Here is a 21,666-nt window from a genome sequence, read left to right on the forward strand (position 1 = left end):
TCACTTTACCCGCTGCTCTTTTCTCCCCTTCTGGTCGGTCTCACTTTATGTGTTTTGGTTCCTTATGCCGAGCTCACGGCAGAGGAAATTCGAATCGAACCACGAAAAGGACAAAAAAGGATACACACAGGGAAACGGCTTTCTTCCCAAAGGACACGGCACATCTGATGTTGCCCCGGCCCGCCAGCCAATATTGCGTGGGATTGTAAGCAGAGAGCGGCAAGTGGTAAAGATTTTCCCAACATGATAAATAGTGCGGCTAGTAATGTGCTATTAATCCCGAATAGATTTAGCACGGGAAAAGATTTATTCCGTGCGTACTACGACCCTTTTGCTGCCAGCACGCATTACCAACCTTAGGGGGGCCCCGTTGTAGTGGCCCCAGGAAGAAGGGTGGTTTTACCGTTGTCTGTCTGTCGCGCAAGTCATTGTGCCCCGGTAGGTGTTGGTTCTTTGGCAAAATTAGAACAATGGGTGAAACAATCCAAGCGGGCATAGAATGTAGTACGCTCATTAATAGCACAGATCCTATTTTTACCGTACTTTCTAACAAATATATCGTTTCTATATTTTTAATTTCGAATCTTTACTTTATAATTAGTTCTGTTATGCTTTTGAGAAAAACTAGCCTCAATTCGAAATATAATCTTAAGTATCATCGTAATATACAATAGCTGCCAAACTACCAAATATACCAAAAAAAATACATACAGCAAATGTGTGTAAACATGTTTAATGTTCAAGAGACTCAAATTATTTTTGAAAGCATTTTAGTAATTTACATTTCATTCATTTTATCATAACAATAAAAATAAAAAAATGGCCAAAATATTATTTTTACCACTGTGAATCAACGGGAAACTGTGACTAGTTCATTATTTACTAGTCAGGATATTTGTACGAGCCCAAAAATAAACAGGCTACAAATTCCTTCTGAAAATCCCCTACCAAACCTTCCCTCAACTTCTCTCCCTCCCCATTATTTCTCCCACGTATAGTTGTACACGATTTCAGTTCTGGCCCTTTTTAGGCCCGTCTAATGTGTCTGCTGCCGGTAGTGACAGTGCGTTGAACGTTTCCCCCCGCTGAGCGAAAACACAGCCAGTGATGCGATGGCCGACCGCTGTGCCAACACTGGGGTGTGGAAACGGGTGTTGATGAAGGTTGTGTAGGGATCGACAGATTCCCTAATGCAGACCGTGTCCCAAATGCGGAGGGAAATGGTGGTATTGGTGGTTGTGATGGTGTACCGACAAATCCTGCCCAAAAGTGCGAGGTAATGAAAGTGTAATAAAAGTATTATTGAGGCGTACGATTTATTGTTTATTTATTAATAACATGCAAATTGAAAACCTTCGGGCGGGTTTATCGATAACGAACCGAATCGCTCCAAAAGAATGTGTTGACTGGTAATCGATTTCGTTGCATACCGATGGTTACCTGATATCGTTATTTGACATTTTTTCGTTTCTAATAATGAAATTTGCTACTCGTGTAATATTGCTATCAATTGTTATAACATGCTAGCTTAATTATAAGGAAACAACGGCGAGTCACAATAGTTTGCAATAATTAAAAACGTGAGTTAAATTATTTAACAATAAATATTAAACATTATATTGATTTTTTTAATTGAAATAAATGGAACTTTAGTTTTGTTTACAACTATATTTAAAAACATCTGAAAAGTATTTAATATATGTTAGAATCAACAAGACACGTTGAAAAAAAACTTTTTACATCATGTATGGTCTCTGCCTTACAGGACAAATTTGACCTACGTAATGGAGTGCCGCTATTTAAGGTCAATGTAGCAATATTTGTTTTGCTCTTCTGCTGTGGTGAAGTCACCAACAAAGAGGCAAGCGATTCATTGTTTAGGCAACTTTACAACAATTAGTCCGAGCATACCAAATAGTTACACAACACAGAGCATAAGATGAATGGTTCTGACAATAGGAGAATTCCATAGAAGAGTGTTTTGTAAAACTTAATATTTTTTATTAATAGTTTTGTAAAACGTAAATTTCACACTTTGACTGCAGTTTCCAAGATTGAACCGAAATATATATTTTCCGGGAATTTTCCCCAAAGGGACTATTTTTGGGTGGAATTTTGTTGATAATTTCGTTAAATACTATGGGTTGCCACGATCTCCCCCCTGTCCATGAGCTTGTGAGTGGGGATTGAAATCCTACATGCACCCTACATGGGGAGAAAAACTACAAAAATGTTGCAAACCACTGATTTAGATCTTCACCACGCTTATAGGAACACAAAATCAAGGACTGGACTCGATATAACCAAAACGTCCAAGTAGACCCGGGATAATGTGCTCTTTCATGACTCAGAGAAAAAATATTTTTCAGCCAATATAGATTATAGCGCCAGAAATTGTAATATTAAACCCCATTCTTAAGCAGATCGGCCGTTTTAGAACTTCCCTCGTAAAATAAGAAAAAAAGATTATTGTCAAATTTTGTTGGACGACCCTATGAAATTGAATAGTTTTTTTTTTAGAAAGAGGAGTAACAAGTATAAAAACATTGTAAATTTTGATATTATTTAATTATATGCGCGATAAATCGAACTTTGGATTGTGGTTTAATGAACCCTTTTGTTTTTTAAATGAAATTGGACTAGGAATTTCTATGACAATTGTATCTCTATCAAGCATGTTGACGTTAGTAAATTGATAATGTATATAATATGATGATCGAGCCGGTCTCATTGTACAGTCGTCAAGTCGTACGACTTAACAACATGCCCGTCATGGGTTCAAGCCCCAAATAGACCGTGCCGCCATACGTAGGACTGACTATCCTACTATGGAGGGAAATCAATAAGTCACTGAAAGCCAACCCCCCACAAGTGGGTTGGTAAGCCTTAACCGGCATCGGTTGTTGAGCCAAAGAAGAATAATATGATTGTTTTACTCTATAGCTTACATCCGCATGATGCACATTCACAATAAGATAAAACAAAACATATCATATCATATCATGATTGCCCATCAAAGAGTCTCAAATTCTTTCAACCCGTGTGCTCTATTTCTATGAACACTTATCCTTTATTTTTCCCCATGAAACTATCAGTACTAAAATCACCAGAATAAAAACAGTGTATGTGCAATAATGTACCACGCAAATGTTTTATTTGCCGATGCTAGTGATTAAATAAATTATGCTATTTATACATGAAAAAAATACAAAATACTAAGCTATTTGTGAACAAACTACACTATTTTTTCGTGCTAATGTTACTCATCTTGAAATGTTGACTCAATATTCAACCCATTGATGTACATAGAGTTTTCATTGATTTGTTCCGTTTGCCTTTCTCATACAGATATTATATTTTTCAATTTCTTCTAAAAAGAGCATTAAAATTGCGTGCTGTAAATGATCCCATCAACCATTAACAAACTGAATGCACTTAATTATAATGCAGTCATACTAAATCTGTCGTGGCAAAACCACAAAACAAACATTTCCATCTTGCATATTGCTCGTATCAACAGTCTCCGTCTTTTTATGCAAACAGCTCACGCAAATTAAAACAACCAGTCAATTGTTTTCAATCTACCTTTCCACGAGCCGCCACTTCTTTTCCCAAAAGAGCAAGAAAGACTCCGGCTGTACGGTATTCTAATTTTCCCCAGCTCTGCCTGCGGTACATTACGCACGCCGAAGACAATCATCAAGAAGTTTCACTTGCACAAACGCCTGTTCGCCATCTTTCAGCGGAACGGTGCTTAGAAGAAACCGCCAGCAGCCTCAGCACCGTGCGCATTCGCAACCAGCCACGGACACAATCATCGTAAAGCATCTGCTGGTACGACAATACACCTGACACGCAGCAGGCAAACAGGCAAGCTTTTAATCTGATTTAATTCATGCGAGGATTAGTGGCATGAAACTTTCAGGAAAATTGATAATAAATACATTCACAGCACACTGCTGCATGCTTGGCGCTCCATCGAGCGCACCGTTTTTGACGCACGGGGATTTCCGCAAGACACCAACAAACAATCTAAGACGACCGATGTCTTATGGTCCCTTGAAATGGTAAGAAGACGTCTGTGCTCGTATCGTGCGGTTGATTTTCGTACCGGTGTGCTGTTAAGCCAACTGCTATCTCTACCATCCGTTATGACAAGGTGTCGACTTGCTGTGCAAAGCCTCCATTGCCCGTTAGTGCAAGCGCAAGTACTAAAGGATGCGTGCCACAAGATGCAAAGCGAACGTGGAAGTTTTCTTGCCAGAGTTTCTCCCTCGTTGGTCTCAGAATGATTGTTTAGCTCTGGTGCTTTGTTTCTTAGCTAATGAGTAGTAGGATTCCTTAGCGACTGAGGCACGTTTATCAAGCATCTTTCCTCCATACATGGAATGCTATACATGGAAAATAAAAGGTTTGCACGAACGTTGATAAAACGATACTTCCATCAACTATCAACGAGGTGTGCGCATATTTTAAACTCGTGCCTGTGATCATACGGATGCTGCTCTGTTTCCACGAGTTAGGAACAGTGAAAGGCTTTCAGGCTGGGATTGTGTCGTTCGAATGAATGAATTGTCAAGTGATCAAATTCTACAGAAGATGCTTTACGACTACCGCTCAGGATCGTTACAAACCCTGTCACAAGCATCATAAAACCTCGCGCTCGTGATGACAACCACTTCACCGTAAGACGGTACCGTCTGCGTCAACCATTTTCAAAACTTTAACAATCAATCGAAACCAATCAATCAATTATCGTCAATTACCGAGCGCCTCCATCAAAAACCTGAAGTGCGTCCTTTTCTTAGCTAGATTCTTCTCACTAAAAGCATGCGAGCAGATTTTGATTTTTCAATCGATGCCGCATTGCGCGTACATATATTGCACTGGATCATCGGCTGAATTTAAAATCCATTAAAATGCTGTGTCCCAAGAGAGAGCGTTTTATGATTTTATGCAAATAAACTTTCGGAATCGTGGATTCGGGTTATTTGCAGCACATCAAATTACCTTTTTTTATTTCTTTTTTTATTATTTTGAAATACAAAATTGTTGTCAAACTTTTTTTAAATTATACACTGTTTCATGTTTTTTACATATTGCTGCATATTGATAGTGTTTAATTTATAATTTATTATAATTTTTTTATATCTTTTTAATTAAATAAAACACATGTTTTAAACATAATCAAAATAAAGTTTGATAACATTTTTCATGTTTAAAGAATAACAGTTAAGATTGGGAAACATCTTTTTTGTAGTTTCTGTTTACGGAAGAACGACCCAGCCGTGATTTTTCATTTGTTCATTTCTTAAAAAAAAAAATATTTTGTTGTGTTGCCAACAAAAGTATCAAGTGAAAACATATTTTAACGTCGCTATAAACGTACACACTGAAAAAAATGCGTTTGATCTTTACCGAACCATTCATGTTTGGGATCGAAATCTAAACAACACGAGGTATAGTACGTTCAACACGATTGTTAATACCCGAAACCATCAAACGATGTGCAAATTTCAGTTAAAAACACCGTCCCGGTATGTTCGGTCTTGTTGCTTTTATTTATTTTGTGCTTCAAATTACGCATCATACCTCCCGAATGTGCAGTGTGTTAAAACGTATAATTTTGTTAGAAGTCTTACCTGTTTTTAAAATCCACGTGATGAATTTATATCTATTGATGTAATACTTTATATGTACGTGCAAGTGTTACTTAAAAGAACTACAAACACCAGATATATAAATCTATCTCTATCTTCTATCTTCTATCTATATATATATATATATATATATATATATATATATATATATATATATATATATATATATATATATATATTGTATGGGAGTTAGAAAATCATTATTAAATTAATTTTAGTGTAATATTTGAACTATTTTTAAGTCTTAAAACCTATTCTCATACCACCATAAGGTGTGTGCAAAGTTTCGTTGAAAATGATCCAGCCGTTTCGGAGGTTGCTCGCAACAAACACCGTGACACGAGATTTATATATATATATATATATATATATATATATATATATATATATATATATATATATATATATATATATATATATATATATATATATATATAAATCTCGTGTCACGGTGTTTGTTGCGAGCAACCTCCGAAACGGCTGGATCATTTTCAACGAAACTTTGCACACACCTTATGGTGGTATGAGAATAGGTTTTAAGACTTAAAAATAGTTCAAATATTACACTAAAATTAATTTAATAATGATTTTCTAACTCCCATACAAAGAGCAGGATTGTTGTTGTGTTGTATACAGCACTTTGACACTTGGTGTAAGGTGGCTGGAGGTTTACACTCGATGATCGGATCCTGAGGGGATACGGGTACGATACAAATATCCCGAGTAAAAAAGCAATAATGGAATATTTTAGTTTTTTCGGAACAACTTAGTGTGTCGGGTCAGCTAGTGTACTATAAAATAAATTGAGTAAACATATCCAGCTCTACACTTTACACCTTATAACATCATCTACAAATCCAACACTCTGCAAATCTTTGCTCGTAACGTTTGGAGGGATGTTTGGCAAAATAGATCGCATATTTCGCTGCACGAACCATTTCAAGTGTACTTTAGAAGGATTCCGTCAAAATTGGTTCGTGGCAGCTTCACAGTCGCCTGAACGATTTCGAACAAACGGTTCAGTTTTCCGTTCCAGTCTCTCTGGTCAAAGCACTTCACACCATCGCCATGGTAACGCTTCCAGCATCATAAGCTTTCCATTGAGCGATTGCTGGAAAAGCGGATACCCAACCAACGGGAGGCTGTAAATGTGCGCAGTAGTGTTAGTGTGCCAGAGCGCCGTTACCAACACACACCCCAAGCCGTTCTTGAGCTGATTTTCTCCTTTTCCCAAGCAGCTCTTCGTTGGGGCATAGGATAAGCTAGAAAGAGAGCGCGTGGAAATGCTCCTAAAATGAAGGTGCGGGAGATTCCCTGCTTTCGCCATTTTGGACATTCCACATCCCAAGAATGCTCTGTATCGAGTGGTGATGTTCTCATTTGTACGACTTGCTAACGATAGGCATCGAACGGAAAAAGGGGAGCTCAGGGGGGGGGGGGGACGAACGATGAATTTTTCAGAAGCATGCGCGGGGCATGCCACTTGCCGATTTGTTGTGTCTTCCCAGCTTTCCGTTCAGCTCGAGGCCATTCCATCCAGCTGGAACGCAACCATTTTGAGCTGAAGGATAAAAGATTTCTTGCAGAAAAGTTTTCGTCTACTTTTTTATTGTTTTTTTTTTCGTGAATATTTTCTTGCCTTAGGAAAAGACAGTCAGCTTCTGGAGGAAGAACAAAGTTTTTCAGCTCGTCTGGCTTTGGCGTGCTGTCGTTTGGCTGGATGGAAAGATACAAAATGCCAATTTTATTGCAACCTTGCTTAACGCTGCAGCGACGACGGTCTTTCCCGATGCTGTGAAAAGTTTGTTAATGTTCAATTAAAAAGGATTCTTATTGAACTGAGATGTGTTTTAGACCAAATCAATACTTTACATCACTGACAAGACCAAATGTTTATTATCATGATGTACGTATATATACAACTTTTTTATGCACTTCATGCTTACAATTAACGTTGGCGAATATGATAAAGAACAAATCCTTCCACAATAGTTGCGATGGATCTTTTTTGTTTTGTTTGTTGCTTTATTTTGATAAGATGTACCAAATTGTTTATGGTTACTTATTTACAGTATTGTATACAATTTGTTACTTCGAAAAACATGTTTTTGTTTGGTTCGCGCGTCAAATGCACCCTACGAGCTGATTCATCTGGCCCGCGACAACATTTTGCATTTGCTCAGCACGAATCCATGTGAATAGAGAGTGAAGAATTCTTTTTGATTGTTGTTCTTGATATTACAACCTAAATAAATATGCCATGATAAGAAAAAGTACAACATTGATATTAACTAAATTAATTTCACTTATCCTAATAAATTACTTCGCTTGTATATGTATCTACAAACGCGTATTAGCAAGTGATTGCAAAATATTACTTAAGGGCCAGAATAGATTGACTCATACAAAGGATTGTAAAGAGATTCATCATCTGTAATTTTGAATAACAAGAAAGTTAAGTCCTAAATAGCTCCACAAAGATACATTGATCAATAAAGTGATAGTGAAAATCTGCTTAAATATTTGCTGTTTTGTTGAACTTTTTCATCACCTAAAGCGAGAAGTTTTACAAACTTCTCTGATTTTTGCATTGGTTTTATCATTTCTACGTAATATACCAGAAAATGAAAACAATGTTTTGAAATCTGGCCTCTGACTCTGCTTGATTCCTTCAATTGAAACGTATAAAATAATATGTATCGTCAAATGGAGCAAATACCGATATTTTTTAATTACTTGGGATACTTGAAAGTTAAGTGAGATTTCGTTTAAAAAAAACAGCAAACCATTTTTACGAACCATGCAATAAATATATAAAGAAGTTTTTTTTATGCGTTGCAATAAAACTTGGGATTTATTGTAGTGAAAAATCCCAACCGGCCCAGTTTAAGAACGAATAAATTGTTTTGTGGTATTAGGCCAAACATTGTTTTATTAAAAAAAATATATGCTTTGTATTGCTCTAGCAATACCTACATTTATCGCCGCACCACAGTGCTTATTGCATTGGCAAATGTTTCAAATCCTTTTTTATACAAACTTTGAGCCGATTGGCCTCATTCGCTCGAAGCTATCCGTTCGCATTTGAAGCTATCCGTTGATTTTATTTAGATTGTTTGCTTGTTTTTCATGTGGTTTTGGTTAAAGTTCTTTATGAAAGCTAGTTATACGAAGTTTCAAATCCTTAGTTTTAGAACATGCAGTTTTAAGATGTTGTGCACAAAAAAAACTTTACCGAAAAGGCCGCAAAACAGCATCGTCCGCAGAGAGAGAAAAAAATATAGAGAATTCCGAACAGAAGAAACCCCCGAGCACCAAACAAAGCAGGTCATCAGCAACAGCAGCAGCAGCAAAAGCAACAACGGCAGCATCACGATATGGTGGTGCTGGTAGCGTCATTAGTACACAATTTCACACCAACCTGCCAAAATATTTATTAGTTTCAGCTTTATTTACTCAACCATATTCCACGTCCCGCTTGTGTGCGCGGGCATTTGGATCGGTTTTTCTGACCCTCACCTAGACCGGTTCAAAACAGGTCCAGTCGGTGTGTCTGATCATTTCATTTTTCAGGATCCGAACCAAATGCCGTCGGCAAAATGATAAGCAAATAGAAACGGAAAAAGGGTTTTTGTTTTTAGTTTTGACGTTTTTTTTTAAGATATAACTTAACACAATGCGCAAGAAAATGTGGTTTTGCGGTAGATTGATTCCTTGCCGTATTAGTCTTATTCGGAATCATTCATTTCAGCGTAGATGCTTCTCATTCGAACACTTTAAATCGTAATTCTACAAAGCTCAGCTTTATGTAATACAAAAAACAAATGTTAAGAAAGTCACAAGAATACTGCAAAACAAACAGGTGTCCAGAGGGCTGCGCGACAAACTCATAATGCACAAAGAATGTTGTTGTCATGCAACCCTCCGTGACTCTTTGTCCCCGGGGAATTGTTTCGGTCGCTGTGTCTTTGCTCGGGAACCGCAACGATGTCATTGTCTACGGCGAAAAATAGTCATTGTCCTACCGATTGCGAACTGCTTTCTAAAACATACATTTTTAAACCCTATTCCATCACTATTTTCCGCCATTCATCCGTCAGCGTTCAGATGGATGGCCGTTGGAGTTTACTGCAGCATGTAGCTGTTTGCATCGCGCGAGCCGAGTCTAACAGTTGTTTTTTTTTAGATAGAACCTAAAGTTCCTCTTCGCTAGGCGATGCTATTTCGGTTCCAAGGAGCGCGGAACAGAATGGCAAGTACGGAATGCGACACTTCACACAATCACACAAGGATTATCTACACTTTGCTAGGATGTTTCACTTTGCCTCGCCGCAACACGGCTTAACCGTTCGAACTGCCGAAAAGGGAAACCGAACCGAACGAATGAACACCGCACTGGTTTAAGTGACGGTTGTTTTTAGGGTTTTTTTTCGAAAAGATAGATTTTTATTTCCATCATTTATATTTCAGTCGGTGCCAAAGTAGTTTTACGTGTAACCACACCGGGAACCGCCCGTTGGGAATTGGTCTGTGCTACTGCTGGCCGAAGCGCCATCAAATTCCCGGACCCTCGACCAAAAGGAAACGGCACGTAAATAGCAAACGGCGGACAGAGCGTAAAGTCAACGGTAGCCAAGGCTCCTAGAAATGGAGGACCAATATTTTATCACTTCGCCACTTTGCCAGCCAGTAATGGTTTGTTGGTGTTGGAAAATGTGAGGTGGCGTTGTGGCAAATAGGACCAGTCTACCCAACATCCTGCCCAAACTGTGGTGTGGAGTTCAGAGTAGGTGTAACAACGACCGAAAGCCAACCACAAATAAATGAGCCAATTGCATCAGTGTTGAGCTTTTGTTGATCTGTTTATTATGCTCTTAATTGTTTGCTTAAGCTATTGTGCTGAACTCATGCAATGATAGCATTATACATATCCTTTTCAATTTCATTTTACTTTATTTTACTTTACTTTATAAATGTCATTGCGCGTTGAAAAAGTTTAAAGTTCGCGTTAGTAGTAGTCTTAGTACGGATATCAACTGCACAACAACAACATTGTCAAAATCTCACTATTGGCAACACGTAAAAAGAAATCGATACTTGAAAACAAATCCTTCAATGCATCAAATAGAGAACAAAGGGTAAATTTTATCAAACCAGTTGAGCCCAACAAACACTGGTACGCAAGATTCATGCCCTTCGGAAGCCATCCTCACATCATAAACCAATGCGTACCACTGAGCGTTACTGTCTGAGCCGGCTGAATCTCCACCCCGGAGACCATAATGGTATCAAAACTGGGAGTAATGAGACGGGTAATTAATCATTCGGACTCCACCGTCGAGAAGCGTCGGAGATAAATGGAGGAAAGGATTCCCCTACACGGTTGATGGCCGAAATGGGACCATGCTCTCCCAGTGCTGTCTGTCTGCTGGCATGGCTCCGAGCGGATGCTGAAAGGCACACTCACACGCAAACAATGCCACTGGCGACCGTGTACGATCATTTCGGATGATATTTGGTCCGAAACTCTGGGACTCTGGGTGAGAAATGATTTTCCGTTTGACAACATTATTATCGCATTTGGCGTGCTGAGTGAGACATAAATTACCTTTCGAAGGGGGAACGTAGGTGATGGAGTGTGTGTTTATATATTTTTTTTTTGTTTTACTATCACCGTAAAATCGATTCGAAGGACGATAAAGCATCGCCAACAAACATTTACCGGTGGGAGAAATCAACAACAAGGGCATAACAGTGTAAAAATCAATATGGGATGTGTGCGAGATTATACGGGATGTGTGCAACATTGCATACTTTTATGGAACTAATTTTGCAACATTTTACATAGTATTGAGGATTTAATAAGGATCGCAAATTTAAGGATTACTTGACTTCAATAGCATGTGTAACAAAGCGTCGAACAAAATATCAAAGTTGGATCTAATTTTGTGCTTTAACATGAACATATCAAGTCATGAGAAACAAAAACCTCACAGATAAGTGGCTAGAACAATAACAAATAATGAAAGTTTTTTTTTTGTACTAGATTGTGTTCAGATGTTTGGTATTCCGCTTGAGTACTCATTTAATTGTTTAGAGTTTTCATACGAGCATTGTGTTATATTAGACTCAAAAATAAGATAAGCAATTGAATAAATCTGGATAAAGTTCAAAACCGTCTATAAAATTGTGCAAATAATATTTTTTATAAATGTACAACAATTTGAGCTGACTCGTGGTACAGTCGTCAACTCGTACGACTATGTTGTTAACCTGTCATGGAAATGGATTCAAGCCCCAAATGGACTGTACCCCAATTCAGTCATCATATTGAACAAATGTTCCAGAAAGGATCGTTTGACTTGATACAATATAAGTATAATATGTGAAATTGTATTATCAAAAACAGTACAAATAGCCCAATGATCATAATTTTCTTGTTATGTGGTTTTTTGGTTATCAAATCAATGACACATCAGCAATTGTTCTGAGATATTTACTTTTTTTAAATCAATGAATCCTTCCCTAAAAATGAAAGAGTAATTACATACAACTCGGGAGAGGATTGCACAGCACACCAAAATATTATTCCAAGCATTTTATCTAATTCTCACTAAATAGGTAAAGAATGGCTTCGACAGAGATAACAGAAAGGTGTGCTTGGAAAGTATCTTGGTTTAAGATACAAATTAAACAAATGCAAGATAAATAAGTAAAGATACAACTAAATATTCAAACAAATAATGCACACAACAGTGCTTCGAAAACATTACTTGATAACGATGCACTAATGAAACATTAACCAGTGCAATATCAAAAGCATTGGATGTGGATGCATTAGCTAGTGTTTTATGCCCTCTGCTCTTGGTCTTTCTCGGTTTGATGGCCAAATCAAGACAGTGAGCAAACATCAATAAAAAAGTCACCCAACCACCATCACCATTAAAGTCCATTAAAAGCATCGTTTGCCATTTGTTCTTGCCCTCGTCTCACCAGCTATATTCCCTCCAGAGCTTCGCGCTTCCCCTTTGCCTTATACGCGCCCAAATCATTCATACCCTAACACGGATGACTTTTCACGCCTAGGATGTGCGCCCAATTTTCCACGCTCTTATTAGTTCCTGCTCATTTCCATGTCTCGGAGCGTAACGAGGGTAAAATATGCTTCATCAGGTACAATCAAACGATGATACGGTGGTTTTCAAATGTGTAGTGTTAGTTTTTTTTCTTCTATACAATGCACCGCAATACAATACAGTCTTGGGTGTCTTATGCTGGTGGTTTGGGATAATGCCATGTACCAGCTCTTCTGGCGCTCCTCTGTTTTTTGTAGGCGCATATGCTAGAATTGAAATCAAGCAGTTGTTCCCTTTACTTGTTTCTGACAGCTTCACCCTAGGCTCGCTTTAGCACTCTGGCGCATAACTCACGCGAGGGAATTCAATGAAAAGCTGGTGGGGTTTGAAAAATATGCAACTCAAAGTAGATGTTTACCATATTTCTTTAAAAGATTTATGAAATTATTAATAAAATTAGTACAAAACTAGTTTTTGGATAAGTCCAACTCTAGGAATTTGCCAAACATCATGTTCAATATTCTGATTATTTAATCCTAATTGGCAACCCATTTTTGGGTGGTCAAATCTCAACGAGAGCTAATACTACTTGCTTTCTGTTAGTGTTTCGAAAATAACACTACAAATGCACACTCGCACTAAAAATTAAATTATCATTTGTTTACTTTCAATCAATATCTTCATTAGAATTAGCAAAATAAACAGCTCTTGCATTTGCTTCATAAAAGTGTAAGAACATCCGCAAAAATCCATTATATCATAAATGTTTTGACTTGACATTAAAAATTAATAATCGCATGTAATCATTGTCATTGAATTATCCAAGGTAAACCCAACTTTTTCAACAATAACTCCCTCTCCTGCAATCAAAAAGTTGAGTACAACGCCCAATGACTAGCTAAAACCGTATGATCCTGCCGGTCGAAAACGATCCCTCCATTAGAGAACCACTCGTGTCCGCTAACAAAGCGATACCATGCGTGCGTATGCCGGCAAATGCCTCTGAATCATGAATTTATAATATGCAGTTTTACCCCCTGCATTTGATTAAAAAGTTGAATTAGTTTACCGAAAACCGGTGCTCTGTGTGCATGTTCTAACTCCGGAACGAAGTAGCAAACCAGGGAGCATTTGGAACACTTTCCAAGGACCAAAAACCTTGGCCAATATCTACCTACTGCTGCAGCAACAACATTCGAACGCTCTTACTTGTGTGGCGTAATGGTACAATCAAAACACACCCGACTCCACCCGTGGAATCTTTGTAATCTGATGTGGCTGATGTTATTCTTACCGCCTCCGCGTACAGTCTCAGCGGCTTCTGACAGTTCTGCCAAACTCATAAACGAATGTCATTATCATAGATCATTGTTTACCGACTGCACTTCTCAACTGCGTAACCTTAACCTAAAGTGGCTTCGTAAAAATGATGTAACTAAGAACAGCTCAGAGGAAGAAAAACATACTCGTTCTAGAAAAAAAAAACAACTTGTGCCACTTTTCCACCGTCTGGGCTGGGCGTTTTTTTCTTTATTTTTATCGCTAAATTTGTGTTGCCTGTGCGTCCGCATACTGTGGCACGTTGCATTGCGTGCCCATCTCTGTGTTGCACCGTTTCCCGAGCCAGCACTCGAGATGCCATTTGGCACAATGACACCACCACCCTTCGCGAATAACATACATTGACATAATATTTTCCCGTTCTGGCGCGACTTTTTTGTGTTTCCCCTCCTTTACCACGGCTGCCGGGTTCCCTTAGTTTTTCAAGCCATAGCGGATATGTGCGGGACCTCGCCTAGCTGCCAACCACGCGGTACCATTTTCTGCAATTTCATACATAATAACCATAATCGTAATGATAAACAACAGTGAATAATAAATAGCACGTGATTACCACCGATGATGCGCGGCCTGACTTTTGGGGCGGCAGGCAAATCGGAAAAGGGAACAGTCCACACACACACCAGCAACTTCAAGAGGCTTAAAACAAAACCTAAAAAATCTAACGTCCTCAACGTCCCCGTACCCCGGGAAGGATGCTCAATTTCGTCAAACCCATCAACACCACTACTACCACCATCATCAACAATTCGGTTAATTCGGGTTGTTTTGTTTTGGTTCCGTTGCGTAACAATTCCGGTTTTTTGCGCGTGATAAGAGGGAAAACTATTGCCTGTCCACTTTGTTTTCCCGCGTATACGTATCGTCCGCACTCGGGGTCGGTCGGCTTTTTATGGTTGCTTCAAATTATTTTTACTGTTAATGAACTTTTGATTTGTAAAGCGGTAGTTAAAATTTATTAAATTCACATTCTTTTTTGTCCCCGATTTGAGAAACTTTTTTTTAATGGGTGACTTTGTACTAAACTTCCTATTCCCATTCTTTCTTTTTTCTCCATAGGTTTGGTTCCAGAACAGGCGTGCCAAGTGGAAAAAGCGAAAGAAGACCACCAACGTTTTCCGCACACCGGGTAAGCAGCGTGACATGGCCACAGATAGGCACGATGGGTTGGGAAATTAGTCCTTGCTCTTACACTGGACTCTCTTCTTGTTTTCTCCACTCACCTCATGTAGGCGCACTGTTACCTTCGCACGGATTACCCCCGTTCGGGGCCAACATAACCAACATAGCCATGAGCGAAAGCTTATGCGGCACGTCAATGTTCGGCGGCGATCGATGGGGCGTTGGTGTCAATCCGATGACCGCTGGTAGGTACAGTTATCCGTGAAAAACTATTTCAATCGTCGACTAACGCCTTTTATATGAATAGCTGCGTTTGTCACATCCTTCACTGAAACTAATCCTTCATTTCTCTTTTGTGCGCTTGTTTGCGGCGGCTTCTAACAACACCACTAACCACCAACTACTAACCAACATCCGTGGGGCTGGCACAGGATTCGGTCAGCTGAACCAATCGTCCTCGCTATCCTCCACGCTCAACACGGGGCTTAACTCGGGCATCAACATATCCTCGGCTATGGGGGCCGGCGGGTATCATAACTATGGACTGAATGCGTTAGGTAATTACGATGGGCAGTCGCCATATTTCCACTATAAAAGAATAAGCTTCATTAAATAACAAATGATAAGCCCTTGAATCTCCCAATCATGCTAAACAACTGCAAACAAACTTTTGTTTATTCCAAGATTTTTATTGGTATTTACATTTTGTAAAACATGTTTCAATCATCACTCAGGGGTGTTTTAGTACGAAAGTTTTTACTGATAAAATAGTTTGATTGATTGTAAGTAATTCCTGGTTATTTTACCAAATTCAACACACTGCGCAGAAACAGGCTGCCTTTTATGGATTTTTTCTTCAGTAAATAAAAACAAAATTGCTGCCAAATGTATGCCAATTTTCATTTTAAATCATACAGCTCAGTTGAGTAAAAATATAAATCAAGTAAACGACTTAGCGTATTTCCTCCCTTTGTTATGATTCTGTAAGCCAAACATATACCATTTACCTGCGTTCATTCACCTTATATACAAAAGAGGAATTATATATGCTGTATGGAATTATATATATTATCTTATGGGAAAAATGTTTTCAACATAATTTTTACAACAATTAACCTCTACAAGACTGTGCACAACTTAATGAGTAATTTACCTAATAAATACATAAACCATGATATAAGTTAAGATTAAATCCATCCGTTTAGTGGTGATAGTCTAAATCAGGGGTCTACAAACTTTTCAGTTCGCGGGCCGCATTGCTTCACATATAATGGTGTTGAGGGTCATCTTTCCGTTGCCTGTAACTAATGCGAACGTTAAAATTTCGTCTTTATAGCAAAATACTAACATGATATACAAAACTTCTATAGCTTTCTAATATTTAAGCTTGGTCTACGTCTCTGAATAGCAACAATTAAATTATATTTAAAAATAGTCACAATAATTAACTTTTTCTTTTAACCTTAACAAAGCCGTCAAGGGTCGCATAATAGGCTCCCGAGGGCCGAATGCGGCCCGCGGACCGTAGTTTGAAGACCCCTGCTCTAAATAATCGATCCATAGGTTCAATTGCCGTGCCATTGATGAAAATAATTTGCTAAGCACAAACGAAGTCCTTCCGGAATTCTTTGATATCTTTACTTACACAGTGAAATTTAACATGTTTTATCATTTGTCATAAACATATATTTTAAAGCAAGTCAAGTGAATTATCCTTTTACATTTTATGGATTTTACATTTTTATATTTTAAACTAGTGAAACTCTTATGTTCATGTTTTTAAAACAAGTAAAGCCTGCATATTAAATCAAATGCAACATTTGTCTCTAAGCCATTAAACTCAACTAACACATCTTATCCTATGTTGCTTTATGCCTTTATGATGCCTTTAATTTTCATCTAGATACACGTTCCCCATAAAATGCTGAGCATTATACTTAGTTGTATAGTAGCCCGATTGCATAGATTAAAGTATAGAAAGCATAGAACCAAGCCTGCAATTACTTCCTATACGAAAAAACAAAACAGAATTTGAAAAAAATATAATGAATTAGCAAAAAAAAACTAAATTGTGTAACGCGGTCGAAAACGGGAATCAAAAATAATACTGCCCCATAACCAATTTTACAACATTTTATTAAACGTCCATTAGCATCCATAATTACATAGGATGCCAAGTCGAGTTTTAACAAAACATCAAAAGCAATTTCTGTAAAAATAACTTCCGTGCGTCTATTTTATCGATTTTAGAGTATTTATTTACGATTTCAGAATAATCGAGTAAAACTCTCATCCACTATTCGCACTTTTCGAAATGCTTCAATATGAGCAGGTGACTCGCATATGCAGCTGTAATTCCTATTTCCCGTCCTCAAATTGTCCATCTGCAAGGTCGCATATATGAAAATAATACCATCAGGTTGTATCGCATCCTAGCTAAAACCTGTCCTTAATGGTCAAATAGAACCTCACCATCAGCAGACCGGTTGATCAGATCCAACCATTACGCCTTCAACAGTGCGCTTTGGCAGCGGTCGTCACGACTTACTGTTGCACGCACGAGCCCATCCGGTATGCGAAACCCATTAACACCTCGCGGAGGTTAGGATAAAAAGCGAACCGAGCGAGAAAAGGAAAAAAACGGTATCGACACGAAATTATTCATGCTCACAGGGCGACCGACAGCTCGATGGCCGCCGGACGGCGGGGTTCCGCCATTGTGTGCCGCTGTACCACACGAGGACGACTCAGGGTTGTTTTTACCATCGCACGATTTCGATCGTGGTGTTTTTGGGCAAGGAGGCCAGGGAATCGAGGATCGGTCCGAGGAACCCGGGGCATGAAATGGAATGTTTTTTTTCGGTCCGACTGAGTCCGGTTGTTTATTCAAGCGAAAAAAAGGAACGTCCACGTCTGGGTGTTGTTTTTCTTGCTTGCTTCCTGAGCCGGTCGGCTGCCTGGTCGGCCGAAATCGGTGGCCCAGGAAGGTGTGAGGAGTAGCCAGTGCACAGTTCTAGCTATGTTAAACATGGAAATTTGGTTCTCTTTTTGCCATTCCCATGCAGGTGATACGATGATGTACCAACATTCGGTTGGCGGTGTAGGCTGCACGGGAGGCTCACCCACGTCCACCCCGCCCAACATAAACGCTTGCTCACCATCCACACCACCGCTAACGAATAGTGGCCAGCAGCCGAATCAGCCTCAGCAGCAGCAACCGCATCAGCAACAGCAGCAACAGCAGCAGCAGCAGCAACAGCAACAGCAAGGTGCCAGTCAGAACGATGCGTCGGCCAATGGTGAAATGGTACGTAGTGAGTGGACGCATAATCTTTTATGAGTGTGTGTGTTTTTTTTAATCACACTATCAAGCAGAATGAATTATGTTCTGGCTCAGACTTTTATTTTAATTGAAAACCAGAACAAATAAACGCATCGTATGACTTTTCATATAAAAATCCTGAGAAAAACAGTGAAAAACTAAATAGTTCACAACATTTGGCTATTAAATATTTTAAACAAAAAATATTATTGCACTAAAACAGGTCTGCAACATTTCTTCTTTAAATAAATCAAATTAAATTTCAAATTTGTCCATAAAAGATTAAATTTGTTAGTATGCTTTAATGCTAGCTATTGTAAATTTTCTCTATACTTTTTTATTGTTTTTATGGTAATATTTTCGTATGTATTGTATAATTATACAACCATTTGTACATACATTTGATCGAACACAAATGAACATGGATTTAAGAGGAGTTTAAAAAATAACAAAAATATTAAAGGGAAATGAAACACATTCATAATTAATATTGGCAAATATATGCTCAATTTTGTGTATTTTAAATTGAAAAAAAAATTATACCGATTTTAAAATGTAAAAGTGTTAATTAAAAAGCCACTTTTACCCATGAAGACAACAGCACTTTTTAGAAATTTTTCTTGGACATTTAATTTTATAATTGAATTTTAATCATGTACTGCATTTTAATTAATAAACCATTGCAAACACAAAACACATCTACATACTAGACAGCAAAGGATTAATACCCTTTTTATTTCAACCCCATACTTTGCAGCCTGGACCCAATCAGCACGGTATCGGCAACTGTCAGAGCTTGTCGGCCGGTACCCCTGACGGAGATGAGGACGTTTGGCGAGGTCACAGCATAGCAGCCCTCCGACGCAGGGCGTCCGAATTGAATCAAACCATGCCCTCCTACTTGCATGCGCACAATTATGATCACCACAACTCGGTGTATTGACTGCAGCTATTTAAGTGAGCTCGCCAATTGTGCAGCTTTTAAGGTGAATGCAGCAACCAGTAGCCGTACGGGCAACTAGCAACAATGGTGCAACGTAGCAACGGACACGCATCGAATGCCGGAGCAGTATTACGGACCCAGAGTAGGGTGTCCCGGCCGAATCTCCGTGTTATGCAGAGATGCTAGATCGTCGGTGTGTCAACGTTTACTTTTATTTCTTAATTTTTGTTTTTTTTTTTTTAATTCCATTCCTTCTGTTGTAATAGTCTGTTACGTTTTTCTCTAAGATAGTTGATCCCAATGTTTATTTTCTACCGTCAAGGGATTCCTGGTAGCAGGATGGAAATCCGTTGTACTTGTAAATCAAATTTAATGTAAATTTTAGTATCATAGCACCGAGTAGCGAGAAATGATCATGCAATTATTTGAAGAATCTTATAGGATAGACGAACGCAGGAAAAATAGTCTTTTGGATGCTTACGGGAGTATCAATATGTGTGTGAGAGAGAGATGGCATACTTAGCTGATCGTTATTCGCCCAACAACAGAGGGAAACAACACACAATTCAAATTACAATGAAAATGTAACTTATTTGCATACTCAAGCAAAGAAGGGCAGCAGTGAAAGTGAACCCTTATTAGACAGACCCACTATTGCATTAATGCACACACATACACACCTCCCTAGTGATCAAGTAAACTATCGAGCCTAAAGTAAGAAAAACAAGAAACAACATCAACAACGGTAAACCAATGTATACGAAAACTCTGCATACTAAAAGCATAAAGGAGCGTGTTGGAAAAAAGGAACATAATTTTTAAAAAAAACAGGAATTACGAAACCACGGATAGACAGTGCTGCGTAACACATGGAAAATGGAAACAAATTTCCAACATTTCAAGAGACTTGAAAACAAGTCTACGATTACACGATATACGATTATAAGAAACATTGCGTAAGGGTAGAATGCATGCAAAATGCAGAGAAATTATATTATGAAAAATCTATATATATAAAACCCTCTATATACATACACAAACACACACATACACTTAATCGGAACGGAAACAAATGCCTCGATCGCGACGATCTGCTGCGCTGAGATATGCTAGAAGGGAAATAAAAATAGTCACACATCCACATATTGCTTAAAACAAACCATTCTAGTGCGCAACCCAACATAGGAAGACCCGTATGCAACGAATCTGAAATGTAACACAGCTTATTGTAAATAATCGCTTCTTCGTTATGGTTATTTCATCGATTATTGCGTTTTGCGAATTGCATCGGCAGCACAAACCATTCCATGTGCTTGAAGGCGTTACAATCCGCATTACGCATCGACATTTCTACCTAAGGTAATGTGTATGATGTATTGTACTTTGTTGTAGGTCAGCTAGAAAATTATCTACAACACTGTGCATATGCTCTATCTTCCTTCGAAATTATGTTTGCGTAAATTCATCATTAGCATTCGAGCATTCGTAACGACAACAAGGAACCTGTGTTACAGTTCAGATCACTGAATAATTGTACGTTCATCAACAACAACAGCATTAACAATAGTAGCAGCAGCAGAAATATCAGCAACAGAAGCCGCAAGATCGATGCCAAAAGGGTCAGAAAATATGTATGTTAGTAAAAGTAACTATAGTATTGATATCGAATAAAAAGAAACATTCATTTGATTCAATCGAATGGCAAGCGTTTTTAAATATAAAAATGATGTTAATTATCCACCTGGTAAGTGAATTTATGGGCCGGTCTGGTGGTACAGCCATCAACTCGTACGACTTAACAACATGCCCGTCATAGGTTCAAGTCCCGAATAGACCGTGCCCCCATACGTAGGACTTGACTATCCTGCAATGCTAAAAATAAGTCACTGAAAGCCAAGCTCACTTTCACTAGAGGGTACAGGCAGGCCTTGACCGACAGCGGTTGTTGTGCCAAAGAAGAAGAAGAAGAAGTGAATTTACGGGACCGTGGGACACTTTTGCGATTCATCGTGAATCAGAATGCAGAATGCATTCAAATATGATCTCGAACAAAAAGGGCGACAGGACAGATGCCATCAACTACCGGGGTATTACATCTTTGTGTGCCATTGCCAAGGTGTTCGAACTAGTGATATACAAAAATCTGCTACATGCATGCCGCAGCTACCTAAGCCCGTATCAACATGGATTCGTGCCAAAAAA

At 38.6% G+C, this 21,666-nt stretch overlaps 1 protein-coding gene across 7 annotated transcripts in view; it reads left to right on the forward strand.

The window, feature by feature from the left end:
* The window catches only part of LOC121592838 (homeobox protein orthopedia), a 37,303-nt gene extending 17,020 nt beyond the window's left edge, over window positions 1-20,283 (forward strand). For 6 of the 7 annotated variants that reach the window (XM_041914674.1, XM_041914669.1, XM_041914670.1 and 3 more), the window contains 5 exons: window positions 15,137-15,206; window positions 15,310-15,444; window positions 15,631-15,756; window positions 18,265-18,506; window positions 19,279-20,283. In XM_041914674.1, the coding sequence (XP_041770608.1) occupies window positions 15,137-15,206; window positions 15,310-15,444; window positions 15,631-15,756; window positions 18,265-18,506; window positions 19,279-19,464 (759 nt within the window). In that variant the 3' untranslated portion in view covers window positions 19,465-20,283. The remainder of the gene's footprint in view (window positions 1-15,136; window positions 15,207-15,309; window positions 15,445-15,630; window positions 15,757-18,264; window positions 18,507-19,278) is intronic. The other variant, XM_041914676.1, reaches the window with a different exon arrangement.
* The last annotated feature ends 1,383 nt before the right edge of the window (window positions 20,284-21,666 follow it).

The sequence above is a fragment of the Anopheles merus genome, chromosome 2L (genome assembly GCF_017562075.2).
Source record: "Anopheles merus strain MAF chromosome 2L, AmerM5.1, whole genome shotgun sequence".
NCBI lineage: Eukaryota > Metazoa > Arthropoda > Insecta > Diptera > Culicidae > Anopheles > Anopheles merus.